Here is an 18,169-nt window from a genome sequence, read left to right as displayed (position 1 = left end):
GAACCCTTGTGAGTGGTTTCAACGTTTTCCAGTCGGCAGTGAAAGCGCACTTCCGGCCTTCACGGAAGGTGTTGCACAGTCGTTTCCGAGGCGGTGTGAGGTGGAGGAGCCTTCCAAATGGGTCGTAGCCGCTCCCGATCTCCGCGGAGGGGTGAGTCTGGAAGCAGTTCGGAGGGTCTGGGGCTCGGTTAGAGGCGCTTCCTATTCCCCCTTATTTTCTATGCGAGGGCCGCGGAGATGCAGGGTGTCTGTGTGGATGGGGGAACGAAGACCTCGGCGCTTCGGTTCCGAAGCAGGGTTTTTCCCTTGTAAATTGGCGTTCCGCTCTTTATCAGCCTCCAATAGTAACTTTTGTTATTCTTGTACCTGATAATTTAGAATCAGACCACGGTTTTTTCATTTAATTTCTGGGCGACCGTGTGTAAGCCATCCAACCTTTCTCAGTCGGAATTCCCATAATTAGACATTGGAGGTAATATTACCTAGTTTAAAAACTGATGTGAGCAATAATGGCACTTTCCATAGCACTCAGCATGTGATACCGCCTGTGTCTTAATGCTCAAGGTAGGTTTCTCCGGTGTATTGTAATAGGGAATCGTGTGTCCTGGGAGCTCACCCCCTAAGGTCTCCGGACCCCACCCCTGTAAGTGAGGCAGAGCCGTGTACTCTGACTTAGACCCTCGGTTCTGCCCCTGGGTGGTTTTTTACCACCTTCAACTTGTTAAGATGTGATTTTCTTTAAAGTTAAATGGGGCCGGCATCCACATATGGTTATTGAGGATCCCAGTCAGAATAAAGATGTGCCCAATCAGGATTAAGAAGTGCTGTTTAATTGTAGGATACACACCGGATTTCCTTAATTTAGTACGGAAAAGGTAACATAATCTCAATACTTTCTTATATTGAGTACTTTTTGAAATGATACTAGTTTGGAAATATATATATTTAGTCAAATAACATTTTATTAAAACTTATTTCACCTTTTTATTTTTTTAATGTGAATACTAGAAATGACTTGCATTATATTCCTATGAGACAGCCCAGCTCTAAATATTTGAGGTAAATTTTGGCTCTGCAATTTTGTTCCTTGTGTTAGAACGCAGGCGATCCCGGTCCACTTCGCGGGAGAGAGAACGCAGGCGCCGGGAAAGGTCTCGGTCCCGGGAGAGAGATCGGAGAAGGAGCCGCTCTCGATCCCCGCACAGAAGACGCTCCAGGTAAGTGCGGGACATGGGCAGAGCTTTACCACGAGTCCCAGAGAAACTAGTTGTTGCCCTTTACTTTGTTTTCATCACTTATAAGGCCATTTACAACAAGCATGTCAAACTCACAAGCATGTCAAACTCAAAAGCTAACGCGGGCCAAATAAGGTTTAAGTTTCTGTGGGCTGCAAAAAAACAAAAGCTTCAATTTTCATAGAAATGTAGGTTTATTTTGATTGAGACATGCTCAATACAAAGGGCTGAAATAAATGACTAATCGTTAAAATAATAGAACATTTTAATAAAAATTAATATATTTTTTTGAACTTTAATTTACCAGACACTGAATAACTGCACAAATTAATAAGTGTAACGCAAATAAACCTATTTTTCTTCTTCTCTGAAAGTGAAACATTTCCTGTTGTGCACACCAAACAAGTCAGTACAAGACTAATGATGTGTTGCCCTAACTGGTTTGGTTCAGTGGATAGAGCGTTGGCCTGCGGACTGAAGGGTCCCAGGTTCAATTCCGGTCAAGGGCATGTGCCTTGGTTGCGGGCACATCCCCAGTGGGGGGTGTGCAGGAGGCAGCTGATCAATGTTTCTAACTCTTTATTCCCTCTCCCTTCTTCTCTAAAATATCAATAAAATATATTAAAAAAAAAAAAAAGACTAATGATGTGGCAATCGGCTGCTAAAATATTCGCTGCTAGATTTAGTGGAGAGAAATGGTGCGCCTGCATGTAAGACGTGTAAGGGAAATGAATGCAACACGATTATAGGGGCCAGTCATTAGCGAAAGTTGTTATTAATAATTATGTATAACAGGATATTGTAAAAATTAAGTTATGAAATTTTTATTAAAACGTTTCTTGCCATTATATTGGCTGGGCTGAAAAGATATTTGCTGTGGCCCGCGAGTTTGACATGCTTGATTTACAATGCCATGAAATGAGGGGGACTTAAGCCCATCTTATTCTCAACCTAACATTTCCCTGGGTGAATGGGGTTAATAAGTCTCTACTCCTAGAGTTGCCTTTAGGAGTAAATGAGAAATAATGCCAGAAAAGCACTTAACATGATGCTTGGCAAAAATAAGAAATAAGTGTTTGTTTTGTTTTTATTGACTTTTTGGTGATAAAGATTTATTCAAGTATGTAATAAAAAATGTGAGATCTTGGAAGTACCTTAGAATGAACTTGTGATTTCCTAATAAGCATCCATTGCTGTTTAAGTCAACGTTTTGTGTTTATGTGCAGTTGTTAGAAACTGTTTAGTTACATTTTTCTGCCTTGCAGAACATTTTTTAGCCCTAGCTATACTAGCAAGACTGTATTTTTGCTAACAATTGGGGTAGGCAGAACCTTCTAGCTTATTCTTCTATAGGAAATGGGCTCGTGGTTCTCGGCAGCCTGGCTCTTGTTCAGCCTTTACCTTTCAGGCACTCATGCATATCTGTGCTGATTGACACAGTGACCAGGTATGTCTGTGTTTCTGACATGTTTACTTATTAAATATTAGATCCCCAAGACGACATAGATCCACATCTCCTTCTCCTTCTCGACTGAAAGAAAGAAGAGATGAGGAAAAGAAAGAAACAAAGAGCAAAGAACGTCAGATAACTGGTAATGTTATTAGAAAATAACTGTAGGAAGAGTGCAGCCTTGTTTAGATAACTTCAGGCATGATAACATTATAAAAGTATAATTTTTTAACTATTAAGATATATTAAGTTGTTTATAGTATTCATTGCGTATGGATTGAGATATTGTTTTAATTGTCCCTTTGAGTTCCTGGTTATCTATGGTGCTCCTCATATTGGGAGGACAATTAAAAATGTGAGCATATTTTATTTTGGAAGTACCTTCGAAACAAGTGTCATGTCTGATATGAAAGGGGTCCTGCCTAAAGGCTTCAGCATGTCCTTTTAAGCAGTTTCTTCTGTTGGAAGGTGGAGAGCACATTCCTTCCTTGCACCTCAAGTTACAGTCTGCTTGCACAATTCACCATAGCTAAGATTTGGAAACAGCCTTAGTGTCCATCAGCAGATGAGTGGATTAGAAACCTGTGGTACTTCTACACAATGGAATACTATGCTGCTGTGAAAAAGAAGGAACTCTTACCATTTGCAACAGCATAGATGGAACTGGAGAGCATTATGCTGAGTGAAATAAACCAGTCAGAGAAAGATAAATATCACATGATCTCACTCATTTGTGGAATATAATGAACAACATAAACTGATTAGCAAAATTAAAACCAGAGTCATAGAACCATCAAACAGACTGTCCAACCTATGAGGGAAGGCGGGGGGGTGAAGGGGTAAGAGATCAGCCAAAGGACTTATATGCCTGCATATGCATAACCAATGGACACAGACAGTAGGGAGTTGAGGGCATGTGCTGGGGGTTGGGGGTGGCCGGGGAGAGGACACTGGAGGAAAGGGGAGACTTATGTAATACTTCCAGTGGTTGGCAAACAGCAGCTCGCGAGCCACATGCGGCTCTTCGGCCCCTTGAGTGTGGCTCTTCCACAAAATACCGTCTCTTCCACAAAATACCGACTTCTGCGCTTGGGCCACGAAGTTTCAATTGCACTGTACATGCGCGCCCACACGTGGTATTTTGTGGAAGAGTCACGCTCAAGGGGCCAAAGAGCCGCATGTGGCCCGCGAGCCGTGGTTTGCCGACCACGGCTTTAAACAATAAAGAATTTTTTAAAAAGTTACATTACAAATGGAAGAGGAATTTTTTTCATTAGCTTAAGTCTTTTGTGTGTGTGTGTGTATAAAAAACAGTTAATTTCAGAGAACATGGGAGAGGGAGAGAAAGATAGAAACATCAATGATGAAAAAGCATTGATCAGTTGTGTCCTGCACATCCCCACTGGGATTGAGCCCAAAACCGGGATATGTGCCCTGACCAGGAATCAAACCATGACCTCCCTAGTTCATAGTTGACGCTCAATCACTAAGTCACAGCAGCTGGGCTAGACTTAAGTCTTTAGCTGATTGTTTTGTATGTTCTCTGCTGGTCAGGTGGAGTGACTGTTAATCTAGTGCCACCTTTGCTTTAATATATATAAAATAATAGAGTTTTAAATTTTTTCACTTATTTTTGCAGAGGAAGACTTAGAGGGAAAAACAGAAGAAGAAATAGAAATGATGAAGATAATGGGATTTGCCTCCTTTGACTCAACGAAAGTAAGTAAAACTTGAAGCCAGTTATGCAGTTTGAATTGAATTAATCCATTATGACTGTCCCATTTTTTCATATTTTTTTACTGTTGACTATGTAATTGCTTCCATTGATACAAGTTTATTCAGTTAAAAGACAGTAACTGTCTGTGAAGCGGTTTGAGGGTACAGAGAAGGAAGCAGTGAGGCGCCATTGAATCCAGGGAGTGTTTGCCTGGGATAAGGTCGAGTTAGATCTTGAAGGGCCAGTACAAAGAAGAGGAAGATCATTTTAAGTAGAAGAAGGAGTTCATGAAAATGCCCTGTAGACATGAAGTAGCATAGTGTGTTGTGGGGATTTCAAATTCAGTGGCTGTTAAAAAGATGCTGATGGGCCACTGACTACAATGAGGCTGGAAATAGGGGTAGGAAGCAAATCATAGCGGACTTTTGCTGCCCTTTGCCATGCTAAGGAATATAGAGTTGATTCTTATGTATATTTTATTACTGATAGTATTGCAGATATCTCCAATTTTCCCTCCCTTCCCCCCTCCCTCCCACCCTCCGAAGAGATGATTCTTTAGGTGGTGAGAGAAAGCAAAGATTTTTAAGGAAATGAGTGATAGGGTTTGTATGTGTTTTAGACAGATGACCTAGGGCAGCCTTGGAGCACATTTGGGAGGCATTTACTAGGTGTACCGGTTAATAATGTGGATTTTTTTCAATAGATGGAGTTACACTTATGTTGATATATATGAGATTTGATATGTATGCTATTTTGTTGTATTGACAACAAGCTTCAAAACTTCATATGTCAAATTTTCTGAAGGTGTTAACATCATAGATATTTTTACGCTTAAAAATGTTGAATTTTGTGCCAAAAAAGCATCTGTGGAAAGTTTTAATTCATTACTTTATTTTGAAGAAAAGTGCTGCTGAAAGTTATCGTATACTTCAGGAAGCTTATGGTGAACATGCTCCATCTCAAGATACTTGTTCTTGGGAGGTCAAAATCCTGCACCTGAAGTAATTTACCCATTATTCTTCCCTTCCCCCAAAATGTAGTGAAAACAGGAAAAGTAAGATCAAATATATTTATTTTAGCTCCACTTTAAATATGTGCCTCATTTGTATATGCCTTTAGGCCAGTGAGTAAGAATCCTTTTTTTTCCCTAACACAGACTGATAGGGTACACTCCCATGAGTAATAATGAGGAAAGGAGGGATTGAGGGTCATGTGTGTGAGGGCTGTGTGTGTGTGTGTGTGTATGTGTTAGAGAGAGAGAGAGAGAGAGAGAGAGGGAGAGAATGCAAGTGAGCGCTGACTGGTGATGTTCATACATTTAACAATCATTTTCTGAGCACCTGCAAGTGCAGTGGCCTAGGATGTGAGAATGCAAAGGCATATCCCTCCCTCAAGAAGCTTGCAGTCTCATAGGGGAAATGACATCAAGTGTATACATCATGATAATGCAGGTTGGAACATGGTGGGTATCGATGCCTCTGGATCATTTGAATTGAGCCTTGAATGATGTATAAGCACCACGTAGTTGAAGATAACCAATGGGAGTTGGGATGGTAATTCAGGCATGAGGAAAAGTAAGTGGTGAATTAACTTGGCTGAATCAAAAGACCCATAAAGGAATTAATGAAAAAGAGGGTAGAAGCCACATGAGAAAAGGCCAAGATATAAGTGACACTCAACATTAGCATATGTTACTCTGTATTCTGATTTCTGATTTAAAAACCCAAATTGCTAGGCCTGTGTAAGAAATGGGATTTAGATGAATGGTGACCGATCCAGCCATAATTTGAAAATGTGAATTTTTCTAGAGAAAATACTGTTAACATATATGGTTTCAAAGAATTCTTTGACCAAAAGAGGTTAGGATCTGCTACACTATTTCCCTTCATGCCTTGCACGTAATACATAAACCAGGAATGTCTCTTGATTTGAATATTGTATTATTTGCTTATGTGTGACTATAAAAAGGTGAACGGAAGTGTAATACTTGGGAGCTCATGAGATATTATCAGGATCTGAAAATTCTTTTTCTCATTGGCCTACCTCATTCTTAGATGGATCTTGCCATGTAAGTCTGTCTATAGGATGCAATTCTTTTGATCAAGGTATTTAATGTATCCTTCCTGTTTTTATAATTTATATATTGCTTTTCTCTAGGGAAAAAAGTTGGATGGTTCTGTAAATGCCTATGCCATAAATGTGTCTCAGAAGAGGAAGTACAGGTATGCATTACCCCCATTATTATGTTTGAACCAGTGATATAAATCATGTGCTTGAGAAAGAATTTATTATCGGATAATTATTTGTAGGAAATGTAGCAATCTTCCGTACAGTCCCTTGTTTCAATCTTCCTTGCTTATATGCTGGTGTGTTAATTTCTGATTTACATGTGAACTAATTATTATAGAGAATGGTAGTTGGCTTAAATCTTTTACAACTGTATAGATAGTTCTTCAGAACATTTTTAAAAGTCTTTTTACTTTAATTTCATTATAATTATAGATTTAAAAAATAGATCACTCCTGAATTACTCACTTGGATTGATGATGTAAGGATTTCAACTGTAAATATATTAGTACACACATTTTATTAATAGCATGGAACAATTCATACTTGAAATCTTACTGAATTCCTAATGAATGGAAAAGTCAAGAACACGTCTTCAAACATTGCCTTACTCTCTACCGTTATCACTGATAAAAGACTAATATTCCAATTAATTTAGAATATGAATAATGTGATTTGAGAATGCTGGTGAGTTAACACGTTAAGCGCCCAGCCTGTTTTGTCTTCCGGACGGAAAGTATAGAAGTATAGTGTCAGTCACCGGTGACTGACTGGGCGTTTAACGTGTTAAGGAACCAGAATCATCGCTGACATTCCTTTGTAAAGTTCCCTTTAAATAGAGTGTTATGGAGAAAACCAGTCCAGTATGCAATCAGATTTACTTGGCAGGTGTTTTGAACTCTGCTCTGTATCCTTTAACTAGGTGTTTGGTGTTACTTAAAATAAATAAATTGATTTTTTTCTAAGTCTGTGGAATCTTCTCAAATAATTTTGAAAGTATATTTCCATACTTCTATTTGGATTTTACAGAAATCTATAATGCTGTTGCTTATTTTGAAAGTGAAGTAATCTCTTCTTACTGTACATTAAATAATCTTGAGTACTTCTTACCTTATACTTTGCCATCTTAAAGGTTATTTATAGGTGTAATTTCAGAAGCATCTCATTTTTTATAGAGAGAGAGGAAGGGGGAAAAAGAGAAAGAAACATCAATTTGTTGTTGCACTTATTCCTTGATTGATTGATTCTTATATGTGCCCTGATTGGGGATAGAACTTGCAACCTTGGTATATTGGGACGATGCTCTAAACAACTAAGCAGCCTGACCAGGACCATGGATATTTTTTCACAAAAGGAGTCCAGAATTTTTTTTTTTTTAATGAACATTGAATTTTTTCTTCTTGTCATAGGCAGTACATGAATCGCAAAGGTGGATTCAACAGACCTTTGGATTTCATTGCGTGAGAATTGAAATGTTGAAGAATGATTTTTCCCCCCTCATCATGATCAGAAGAGTGGATTTTGTATTTTGTATTTCATATGCATCAAAACAGGACAGGATCACAGCCCTTCCTCCTTGTAAAGTAAGAAAATTTTATCTTTGATGTGTGCAGTTCACTTACCTTGCCTCAAAAGAAGAAATGTTAAATATTACATTTTTTTCTTTTAGGAAGTATCATTTGGGGCAATCATCAGCCCCATTTTTTGTCTTATTCCTGTGGAAGCTGTATATGTTTTCTTCTTGGATGCTCGTTAGGACTTTTTAAAACACATAAAAAAGTAATTTGGATGTAAGTGTCTCAAATAAAGCAATTTCTGCCTCTCTGTATTTGATAAAATTTTTATTACTGTATAAAATATCTCCCAGTACATTTTCTTTTTTCATGTCTAGATTTAGATAGGATTCCTAGTAGTTAAAAAATTAAAAGAATGAAAAAGTATAACTGGATTTTTGTATCTTCTGAGGGTTTTTTCCTCAGTACCACTTACTACTTTCCCCCATTTTTAAAAGCAATAAATGCTTATTATTTAAAAACAAAAAACACAAAAAAACCCACAGAACAACGTGGGATAAACCAAACAGTTAAAGAAAAGCCAAAATCACCTATAACCTTCCCCCAGGAACACTCAATGTTAATATTTTGGTATATATCTTTTCAGGATTCTATGGGTGTATATTTCCTACTCCCTACCATGGGATCAGAATGCAATTCTCTTTTGCTAATCCTTTTTCTCCCATGTGCTGTGAATATCTTTTTAATATTCTTACATATTCTTTGGAAACTTAGCTTTTAGGAGGTAGTTGGTTGTACCATAATTTTTTATTAACTAATCATTTACTTGGTGAACATTAGCTTCCCTGCCATGATTTGCTGTAAGTAGTATCCCTGTTACATATATCTTTTTGTACTTGTTGCATTATTTCCTTAGGTTTGGTTCTTAGATGTGAGATAAAAAGGTGTGTGCGCGCGTGCATGTTTTAAGGGTTTTGGTACATATATATTGCTAGAAAGGTAATGGACTCTGACAGTAAGGTATAGGCATTCTCATTTCATACACAATTACTAATATTGGGTGTAATAATTTATTTAAAGTTTCCAATCTGGTGAGTAAAGTATTGGTATTTGCTTTTAATTTATTTAATTTCTAGGGAGGAGGAACATTTTAAAAACATGTTAGCCATATATATTCCTTTGTAAAATGCTAATTCTAAATCTTGGTTCCATTTGTGTTTTGGCAAGTTTTCTTTTTCTTACTTGAAGGAAACTTTTTATATTGAAGATAATAAACATTACCCATTCTGTTTCACATCTCATTGGTATTTGAGCTCCGTAGTTAGATTTTAAATTTGGGTTGTTTGTTTTTGAGTACAGGAACATGGAACACAATTTGGATAGCACAGAGGATATAAAGTGATGAGCTAATTGTGTATCTTCTCAGAGATATATGCAAATACATATTGTATTCATGTGTAAGCAAACTACACATTATTTTGCAACAAGCCTTTTTTTCACTTATAAATCTTAAGATTATTTCTTATCAGCACATGTAATATTGCCTCTTTTTTTTTAATCATCAAGTATGGTTTATTTCAGAATGTTGTAATCTATTACTATTTTTAAAAAATATATTTTTTTGATTTTTTACACAGAGGAAGGGAGAGGGATAAAACATTGATGAGAGAGAAACATCTATCAGCTGCCGCCTGCACACTCCCTACTGGGTATGTGCCTGCAACTAAGGTACATGCCCTTGGCCGGAATCGAACCTGGGACCCTTGAGTCGGGAGGCTGATGTTCTATCCACTGAGCCAAACCGGTCAGGGCTCTATTACTATTTTTAAAAATTCTATAATCATGGTCCTTGTATGTACATGATTTTATATTTCTTTAGCTGAATTTTTAAATCCTTCATTGCATCTGAAATTTGACCATTTATTATAGTTCTTTAAAAGCTTCCCTGGCAGGTCATTCCATAGAAAGAAAAGAGTAGTAACCTACTAGTATACAAGGCTAGTACTCACGGGTTGTCTTATCTTTTCATCTCTTCTCTCTTTCTTTCTTCTCTCTCTCTCTCTCTCTCTCTCGTTGAATGTATTAGGGAGATACTGGTTAATAAAACCATACTGGTTTTAAAATAAAATAAAGAATGAATAAATAAATAAAAGAAAAGTAATAGTATGACTGCATTAAATAATACAGTGTGCAGAGAGCACCTTGGTTCATTTGCTCCCCGTGAAACATAGCAGGCATTATTATCTCCGTTTCCCAGATGAGAAAGCTGAGGCGTTTCAGACCATAAAGGCAGATATAATTGGTGTTTATACTACAGGTTGCCTTCAGTGCTTAAATATTTGAATGTGCTACATTAGCTGCACAACTTGTAGTACCCATTGCATGAGTGTCACTGCCTTAGTCAGTCAGAATATTTTGCTTGGACTTTTTGCAAACTGAGCTAAATAGACTCCCAAACCCCCACTCACCAAAACTTGTGTATCTGTAAATTATCCAGGACAAGGACTGTCTGACCATACATGTGCACACCCAATTGTTTGAATAGGGAAGCTAAAAATTCTGGGATAAAATAATATAACCCAAACCAAATTACAGGTCTTTGGATTGTCATCTTCGTTTGGTGTTAGAGATTTGACTTGAGATCCTCAAGGCAACATAGTTGTAAAGAAATTATATGAGCCCAACCATAGTTTTTTTTTTTTTTAATATATTTTTATTGATTTTTTTACAGAGAGGAAGGGAGAGAGATAGATAGTTAGAAACATCGATGGAAGAGAAACATCGATCAGCTGCCTCCTGCACATCTCCCACTGGGGATGTGCCCGCAACCCAGGTACATGCCCTTGACCGGAATTGAACCTGGGACCCTTCAGTCCGCAGGCCGATGCTCTATCCACTGAGCCAAACCGGTTTCGGCGAGCCCAACCATAGTTGTAAAGAAATTATCTGAGCCCAACTGTGGCTCAGTGTTTGAGAGAAGACCTATGAACCAGGAAGTCACAGTTCGATTCCTGGTTAGGGCACATGCCTGGGTTGCAGGCTCGATCCCTGGTGGGGGATGGGGGGGGGGGTGCAGGAGGTAGCCTATCAATGATCCTCTCTCATGTATGTTTTTCTCTCACCCTCTCCTTATCTCTCCGAAATCAATAAGAATTTTTTTTTAAAAGAAATCTGAAAATATCTGGTAGGTCAGTAGGTATGTGCTCATCAGCTAACACCAAAGACATAGAGAAGGAGGAAATCTTTTAAAATCCAGAGATAAGACACCTCTGATCCTAAGAGAAGTCTTGGTTTGAAGGATCTTTTGTCCATCAGATTGTCTGATTCTGTAAGAATAACAAAGATGGAAGGAACATTCTCATCTTCCTCTAACAGGTTGCTGCCCCTCAATGGGCATAAATTACACCAAATCTTCTATTTTCACATATCTAAATGTTATGAGTGCTTCAGGGCTCAATCCCTGGACGATTTGTGTGACTTCAAACATCTCCTGTCATGGCTCTTGAATTTATACTTCCAGCTTGACCATTTTACTGAATTCCAGGCTTGTATATGCACCCAGATTATTAGGCACCTCAAATTTAAAATTAACTGAATTCTCATTTCCCTGCCCAGCCTTCTTTGAGGCTTTCCCATCTCAGTAAATGGCTGAGCGGCTCCTTCACTCATTTCTCTGCTCAGACCAAAATCCTTAGGGTCATTCTTAACTCCTCTCTTTCTCCTGTGCTCCATATCTGATTCATTGGCCAATTCTTTTGACTCTTGAGAATATAATTTGAATCCACTTTTTTGTTCAGATTTATTGAAGTGTAATTGATATAAAATTGTGCCGGGAGCCGGTCCATCCTTGCTGTTTCAAGGGACCTGGCATATATGGCATACGGTTCTTAATATGTTTGCTCACCTTCTTGGCGCTGTGCTTTAACCAAGGTCACCTCTCCGAGAAAGGTTGAATCCCCAGGTAGGGATTTTCCCCTGAAGTTAGGGAGGGAATAAAACCCCTCAACTAAGTGCCAGGCGGGTAATTAATCACTTTAACTATGAACAATCATGCTTAAGCTACATAATCTTTACTCCCTGGAATGGAGATAAGAAACGCCCTAACCTTTGTAATAGAGATTGATAGGATTGAATCAACTGGTATAAATACAGATGTAACAAGACAGCAAGAGACAGAACTTAGAACACAGAACCAAGAGAGACAGAACCTAGGCACAGAACCTACACAGAACATTCTCTAGAGAGAGAAGACATTGCTGGAGAGAACATGGCAAAAGATGCTGGACAGAAACTGGCAACAGAACCTAGAGACAGAACCTAGCGAGAGAACATGGCAAAAGATCCTGGACTGAACCTGACTACAGAAATTGGCAAGAGAACCTGACTAGAACCTGGTGACCGAACCTGGCTGGAGATCTCAGACGGAACCTGGCTGGAGAACCTAGCGAGGGAACATGGCTACAGAACCTCGCTGGAGATCCGAAGCAGAACCTCTCTGGAGATCCAGATCAGAACTTGGCTGGAGATCCTGGCTGTAGATCCTGGCTAGGCTGCTGATCAACTGAACGCTGTCTCCGTGTCATTCCTTCTTCGCCAACTCCGTCTACGCCTTTGGGGACCCCTGGACCTGCTGGGGTTGGACCCCAGCATCTGGCGCCCGAACAGGGACCCCCTAGGTAAGCCCCACTCTCGGGATGGATAGGACTCCACCATAGGAAGAGGGTGGATAGTCTTCACCGACTCCGTCCACACCTTTGGGGACCCCTGGACCTGCTGGGGATGGACCCCCGCAAAATTGTAAGGTATTTCAAGTATACATCGTAGTGATTTGATAATATGTTGAAACTGACCACCCTTACCACCTATATAACCTAAGCCTTCGCTCTTGCCTGGACTACTGTAGTGGCCTGATAACTTCCCTTCTCTTGCTCCCTCTGTTTATCCTCCATCCAGCAGCCGAGGTGAACCTTTTAAAATGTGCATCAAATCGTGTTGCTCCTGCCTCTGGTAATTTTCTGTGATTTAGAATAAGTCTAGTTCTTACTGTGTCCACAAGCCTGAAGTCTGGACCCTGTCATCCCACAGCCTTCCCCTCATCCTGCTGCACTCAGCCACGCTGCTGGCCTCCTCGCTGTTCCTTCAGAACAAGTGTGCATCTACCTAAGAGTCTTCCCACTTGTTCCTCCTGGAATGTTCTTCCTCCCCACAAATACCCTCTTCCCTCCCTACCCCAGAAACCACGTTCTGTCTCTAAAGATGTGTCTAATGTGGACATTTTCATATAAATGGATATTTCATGTGAGTGGAATTATACAATAATTTAGTCTTTTGTGTCTGACTTGTTTCACTTAGCATAATGCTTTCAAGGTTCATCTCTATACTGTAACATGTATCAATACTTAATTACTTCTTTTTTTTAATCCTCCTCGAGGATATTTTTTCTGACTTTTTTTTTATGTTTTTATTGATTTTTAGAGAGAGAAAAAGGGAGAGGCATATAGAGATATAAAAACATCGATGAGAGAGAAACATCGATTGGCTGCCTCCTGCACGCCCCATTTTGGGATTCGAGCCTGCAACCAGGCATGTTCCCTGACCAGGAATTGAACTGGTGACCTCCTGGTTCATGGGCTAATGCTCAACCACTGAGCCACACCAGCCTTGATTTTTAGAGAGAGTAGGAGAGAGGTGGAGAAACAGAGAAACATCCATGTGAGAGAGACACATCGATTGGTTGCCCCCTGCATGCGCCCAGACAGGGATCGAACCTCAAAAGGTTGATTCCTTGACTGGAATCAACCAGCCACACTTCAGTCCAAGGGCTGGCACTCTAACTACTGAGCAACCTCTAGGGCCTTTATTTTTATGGTTGAATAATATTCTGTTCTATCACATACCACATTTTTATTTACAATGTATCAGTTTATGGGCATTTTGGCTATTATGAATAGTGGTGCTATGAACATTCACTGCCTTGGAAATGTTTCTATGCCAGTTTATGTACCTCTACTCTTTCTTTCTGTTTTTTTTTGTTTTTGTTTTTTAGCTGCTACATAGTGTTTTGTGTACTATATATATCACTTGGTTAGTCATTCCTTTGTTTTTAAAATATTTGTGGAATAACTAATTTTTGCAAAGCAGTGTTCTTAAAGGTTTTTAAAACTTAATATCATGTCATTAGATGTCATGGTATTGAGGTGTCCAAAGTAACCACAAAGATGGGGATTGATATTATTGAAGTAGGAAATTCCAGTCCTAATTTTTACACTTCAAAGAACAAAGTAAGTTCCTCTAAATTTATTTACAGCCGTAACCAGTTTGGCTCAGTGGATAGAGCGTTGGCCTGCGGACTGAAAGGTCCCAGGTTCGATTCCGGTCAAGGGCATGTACCTTGGTTGCGGGCACATCCCCAGTAGGAGATGTGCAGGAGGCAGCTGATCGATGTTTCTCTCTCATCGATGTTTCTAACCCTCTATCTCTCTCCCTTCCTCTCTGTAAAATCAATTAAAAAATATATTTTTTAAATAAATTCAAAATTTATTTACCAATTTTTATTTTACTTTATTGTCATAGTGGTTAGGAAGTGTCAAACTCCGTTACAAATAAGGTGTTTTACTTCATTTTGGAACTTTTTAGACATTTAAAATTGTAATGTCTAAGTGTCTACACCAGCTATCTTTTTCCCTGCCACTCTGATGTACTCGCTGAAGAATTCTGTCAGAACTCCCATAGCATTTAATGAACCTGCTGATCATTCAGCATTTACATACTGTCCCATGCCCACCTGGGGTATGTAAGCCCCTCCAAGTCAGGAGACTAAGTCTTAGCTTTCTAAAAGATGCAGTAAAGATTATATGATGGGTAATATAGCTTATGTCTTTGTGCTTTCCCATTTTCAACATTTCCTTTTTACTTCCCAATTCTATTAGTTGATCTTAATGCCTGCTCTAAGATATATAAACTCTTGTCATGCCATATTTATGCTGTGACACGTCAATTTATTTAAATTTCTGATAATAAAAGTCAGGTTCAAGCATTCTAGAATTTCCTATTTTTATTTTGGGGGTTGTGCCTATCAGTCAATGCTTAGGTAATGCTCTGAGGTTCTAGGCGCTAGGGGTCATCACTTCTACTTTGTTTTAGGATTTTCAGTACTTCAAAATCTGCACCTTCAAGTTATCTTATTTACTTGGTCATTGTATATATTTGTGTAAAATAATTCCTAGAAAAACAAGACCAAACCTTTATTTTGTATTTACTGCTTGATTTCCAGTAGATGGCACCAAATGCCCTTTAAAATTCTTGATGCTAATTCCTAGTTGGTGTTGCTGGCTAATTCATGTTTGTTTCTTACACCACCACCAGGGAACAGTAATGATCCATTCTTTGGTCTAATCCTCTGATTGTTACATAACTTAGTATTTTTTTTGTGGAGTGTAAGATAGACCTGTTGGTGTTCAAATTTTAATTTGCTATTTCTGACTCAGATTTCAGTGTTTTCTTTATTTTTTATGTGTGATTTTCAATCAGGGTTATTCTAGGGGAAAGATCATGATACAAAAATAAGAATAGGTTAGAAAAAAAAAAGAATTGAAGGTAAGAGAGGAAGAATAAAGAGGTATGCTGAATGTTAGATGGAGTGTCGTCCTGGGCACCAAATGGTCTTGGATTCTGTTCCTGGTCAGGGCACATACCCGGTTTGCTGGCTTGATCCCCAAAGCAAAACATCAATGTTTCTCTTTCTCCCTCTAACCTTCCTCTCTCAAATCAGTAAAAACATATCCTCAGGTGAGGATATTTTTAAAAAGCATACAAAATCCAAAATTAAGATGACATCAAAGCGTATTCATTATGATTTCCTAATTCGTTTTACAAATAACTTGTAATTTTAAAAAGTCCTGATGAATCCACGTGCCCTGTCTTTGGGGTACATGGGTCTCCCTGGGACGCAATAAACCTTTCCTTTTCTTTCTAAAAAAAAAACAAACAAAAAAACCCCAAAAAAGTCCTTAAAAATAGTCTTTAAAATTGTTATATCCTCATTCTCCAATTTTTTGTGCTTGTTGGAAAACCTTGCCTTCAGTATGTGTATATACTAGTGTTTTTTAAAGAATCAGCTTTTAGATCCAATTAACCATTAAAATCAGAAGTGTTTCCTATATATGTTAGGCATAATTTATAATGTTTATTCTACTTATTAATTCTATCAGGTTTATTTAATTTTAATGGATCTGTCAACCATTAAAAAGAACCCTTTTAAAATTTCCCATAATTACCTTTAAATGCTTTTCCTTCTTTTTCCTCAGAGTTTTAAGTGTCAATGTTTTGTGACTCATCTAGAAATCTATTTCATTTTCTTTAGAACAAACTACTAATGGGAGCATTGGTATTGCATGGGGTGTGGGTGAAGCAGATCAAGGTACAGTTCCCATCTCTGGCTGGATGACTAGGAAAGTCATTTAGTTTCTGTGGACCTCAGTTTCCTCATTTGCAAAATGTAAATAAGTAACCTACCTGATGTGAGGTTTAGAGATAATTTATGTAAACTACCCGACACAAAGTAAGCTCTATTTTCATATATTGGCAACAATTGCAAACTTTTTTTTTTTTTTAAGATTATGGTTTCTCAATATTTTTCTTTTCCTTTTTTTGGTGACTTTCAAAAATATATATATTTTATTTTATTTTTTTTTTACAGAGAGAAGGGAGAGGGATAGAGAGTTAGAAACATTGATGAGAGAGAAACATCGTTCAGCTGCCTCCTGCACATCTCCCACTGGGAATGTGCCCGCAACCAAGGTACACACTCTTGATCGAAATCGAACCCGGGACCTTTCAGTCGGCAGGCCGACGCTCCATCCACTGAGCCAAACCGGTTAGGGCAATTGCAAACTCTAAAAAAGCTTTGTGAAATATGTTCTTGCTTCACTCATTTCTATATTCAAGACTCTCAATTTACTAAGTTTTATTTATACTTTTTAAAATGGAAATGTCATTATATTAACAGTGTAATTTGGGTCTTAAAATAACTTTAAGTAATCTGACAGGCTTAGGGAACAATCCTTAAATGAATTTATTCTATACATTTCTATTGGTACCACCCTACACACAAACACACCATTTATAGCCGACTTGAAAAGTATTTTAAAAAATATTTTCATGGGGAAAGCAAGACCCTAAGAGATTTAGGTCAAAGAATCCCGGGATTCAACGTCAGGTACAGGAAGTTCCTGCGCTTTTAAACACCACTCGTGTAAGGGTCATCCTGCCAGCACTTGGGGTGTAGGAGTGCCTTTGCAGAGGAGCTCCGGCCGAATACAGCCGCCCGATTCTAGCACTTTCTGGGAGAAGAGAAACGCAGGGAGGCGAGCATTTAACACAACTCAAAACCAGGCTTTTTCCCTCAAACACCACAGCTACGTGGCACCCGCCGGAGCCTGGAGCCCACTGACCACTGGCCGGGCTGCCAGCATCGCTCTCCCTTCGGAGGGATCCACTGCGGGGCCCTCAGCCGCCCGGATCCGGGGTAGCCTTGGAACCTCGGAGCTGCCGCAGACCCGGCTCCGACCCGACCCCGCGCGGGGCAGACTGCCTAGGCGAGGCGTGACGCCAGCCTCGTACTCCAGGGAACTTTTCCCCTGGGGCAGGTCCTGGCAACAGGTCCCAGGGGAGCAGGGAGGGGCCGGGTGGAGCCGAGCTCCGCGACGGCCGGTGAATCAGCGCCGTCGGGCGCCGGGTCACCCTCCCTGGCGAAGCCAGTTCTGGGGAGGAGAAGCGGGGGCCGCTGACTACCAGCCACTCAGGGATCGCCCGGCTGGGGAAGGGTGACGTCATGGTAGCTGGGAGGTTTCGGGAGCCCGCCAATGGGAGGCGGGCGCAGTGCTGGCTCTCTGTAGCTCTTGGCCAATACTGACAAAGCGGCGGGGGGCCCGGTTGTCGGTGTAGAACCAATGAAAGCTGGGAAGGAGCACGAGGCGGAGTTGCGAATCCAGTCACCAATTGGGAAGAGGGGGTGGAGCCTGGGCCTTGTCAAGCGTGACCAACCAGCGAAAGGAGCGGACTCTAGGGGGCGTGGCCTTAATGCCCTTCCCCAATCGGGCAAAGCCAAAGGCGGGGCAGTCTTGGGGTGCCCAATGAGGAACGCAGGCGAAGCGGGCCTGTCAAGAGAAGGGACTGGGGGCGGGGG

General features: G+C 39.8%; 1 protein-coding gene across 1 annotated transcript; it reads left to right on the top strand.

Annotated features, from left to right (window-relative positions):
- SNRNP27 (small nuclear ribonucleoprotein U4/U6.U5 subunit 27) lies at window positions 1–9,271 on the top strand. Its single transcript, XM_059659545.1, has 6 exons — window positions 1–151; window positions 1,097–1,217; window positions 2,724–2,827; window positions 4,325–4,404; window positions 6,560–6,624; window positions 7,879–9,271. The coding sequence occupies exons 1-6, from the start codon at window positions 118–120 to the stop codon at window positions 7,931–7,933; spliced, it is 459 nt and encodes a 152-aa protein (XP_059515528.1). The 5' UTR covers window positions 1–117; the 3' UTR covers window positions 7,934–9,271.
- The last annotated feature ends 8,898 nt before the right edge of the window (window positions 9,272–18,169 follow it).

The sequence above is a fragment of the Myotis daubentonii genome, chromosome 12 (genome assembly GCF_963259705.1).
Source record: "Myotis daubentonii chromosome 12, mMyoDau2.1, whole genome shotgun sequence".
Taxonomy (NCBI): domain Eukaryota; kingdom Metazoa; phylum Chordata; class Mammalia; order Chiroptera; family Vespertilionidae; genus Myotis; species Myotis daubentonii.
Note: the sequence above shows the minus strand (reverse complement) of the source record. Positions and strands in the feature narration are given on the sequence as shown.

Coding starts and splice junctions, on each gene's coding strand:
- SNRNP27 (XM_059659545.1), top strand. CDS start 118: ATGGGTCGTAGCCGCTCCCGATCTCCGCGGAGGG. Junction 1,218..2,723: donor CCGCACAGAAGACGCTCCAG/GTAAGTGCGGGA, acceptor ATTAAATATTAG/ATCCCCAAGACGACATAGAT. Junction 6,625..7,878: donor TCTCAGAAGAGGAAGTACAG/GTATGCATTACC, acceptor TTCTTGTCATAG/GCAGTACATGAATCGCAAAG.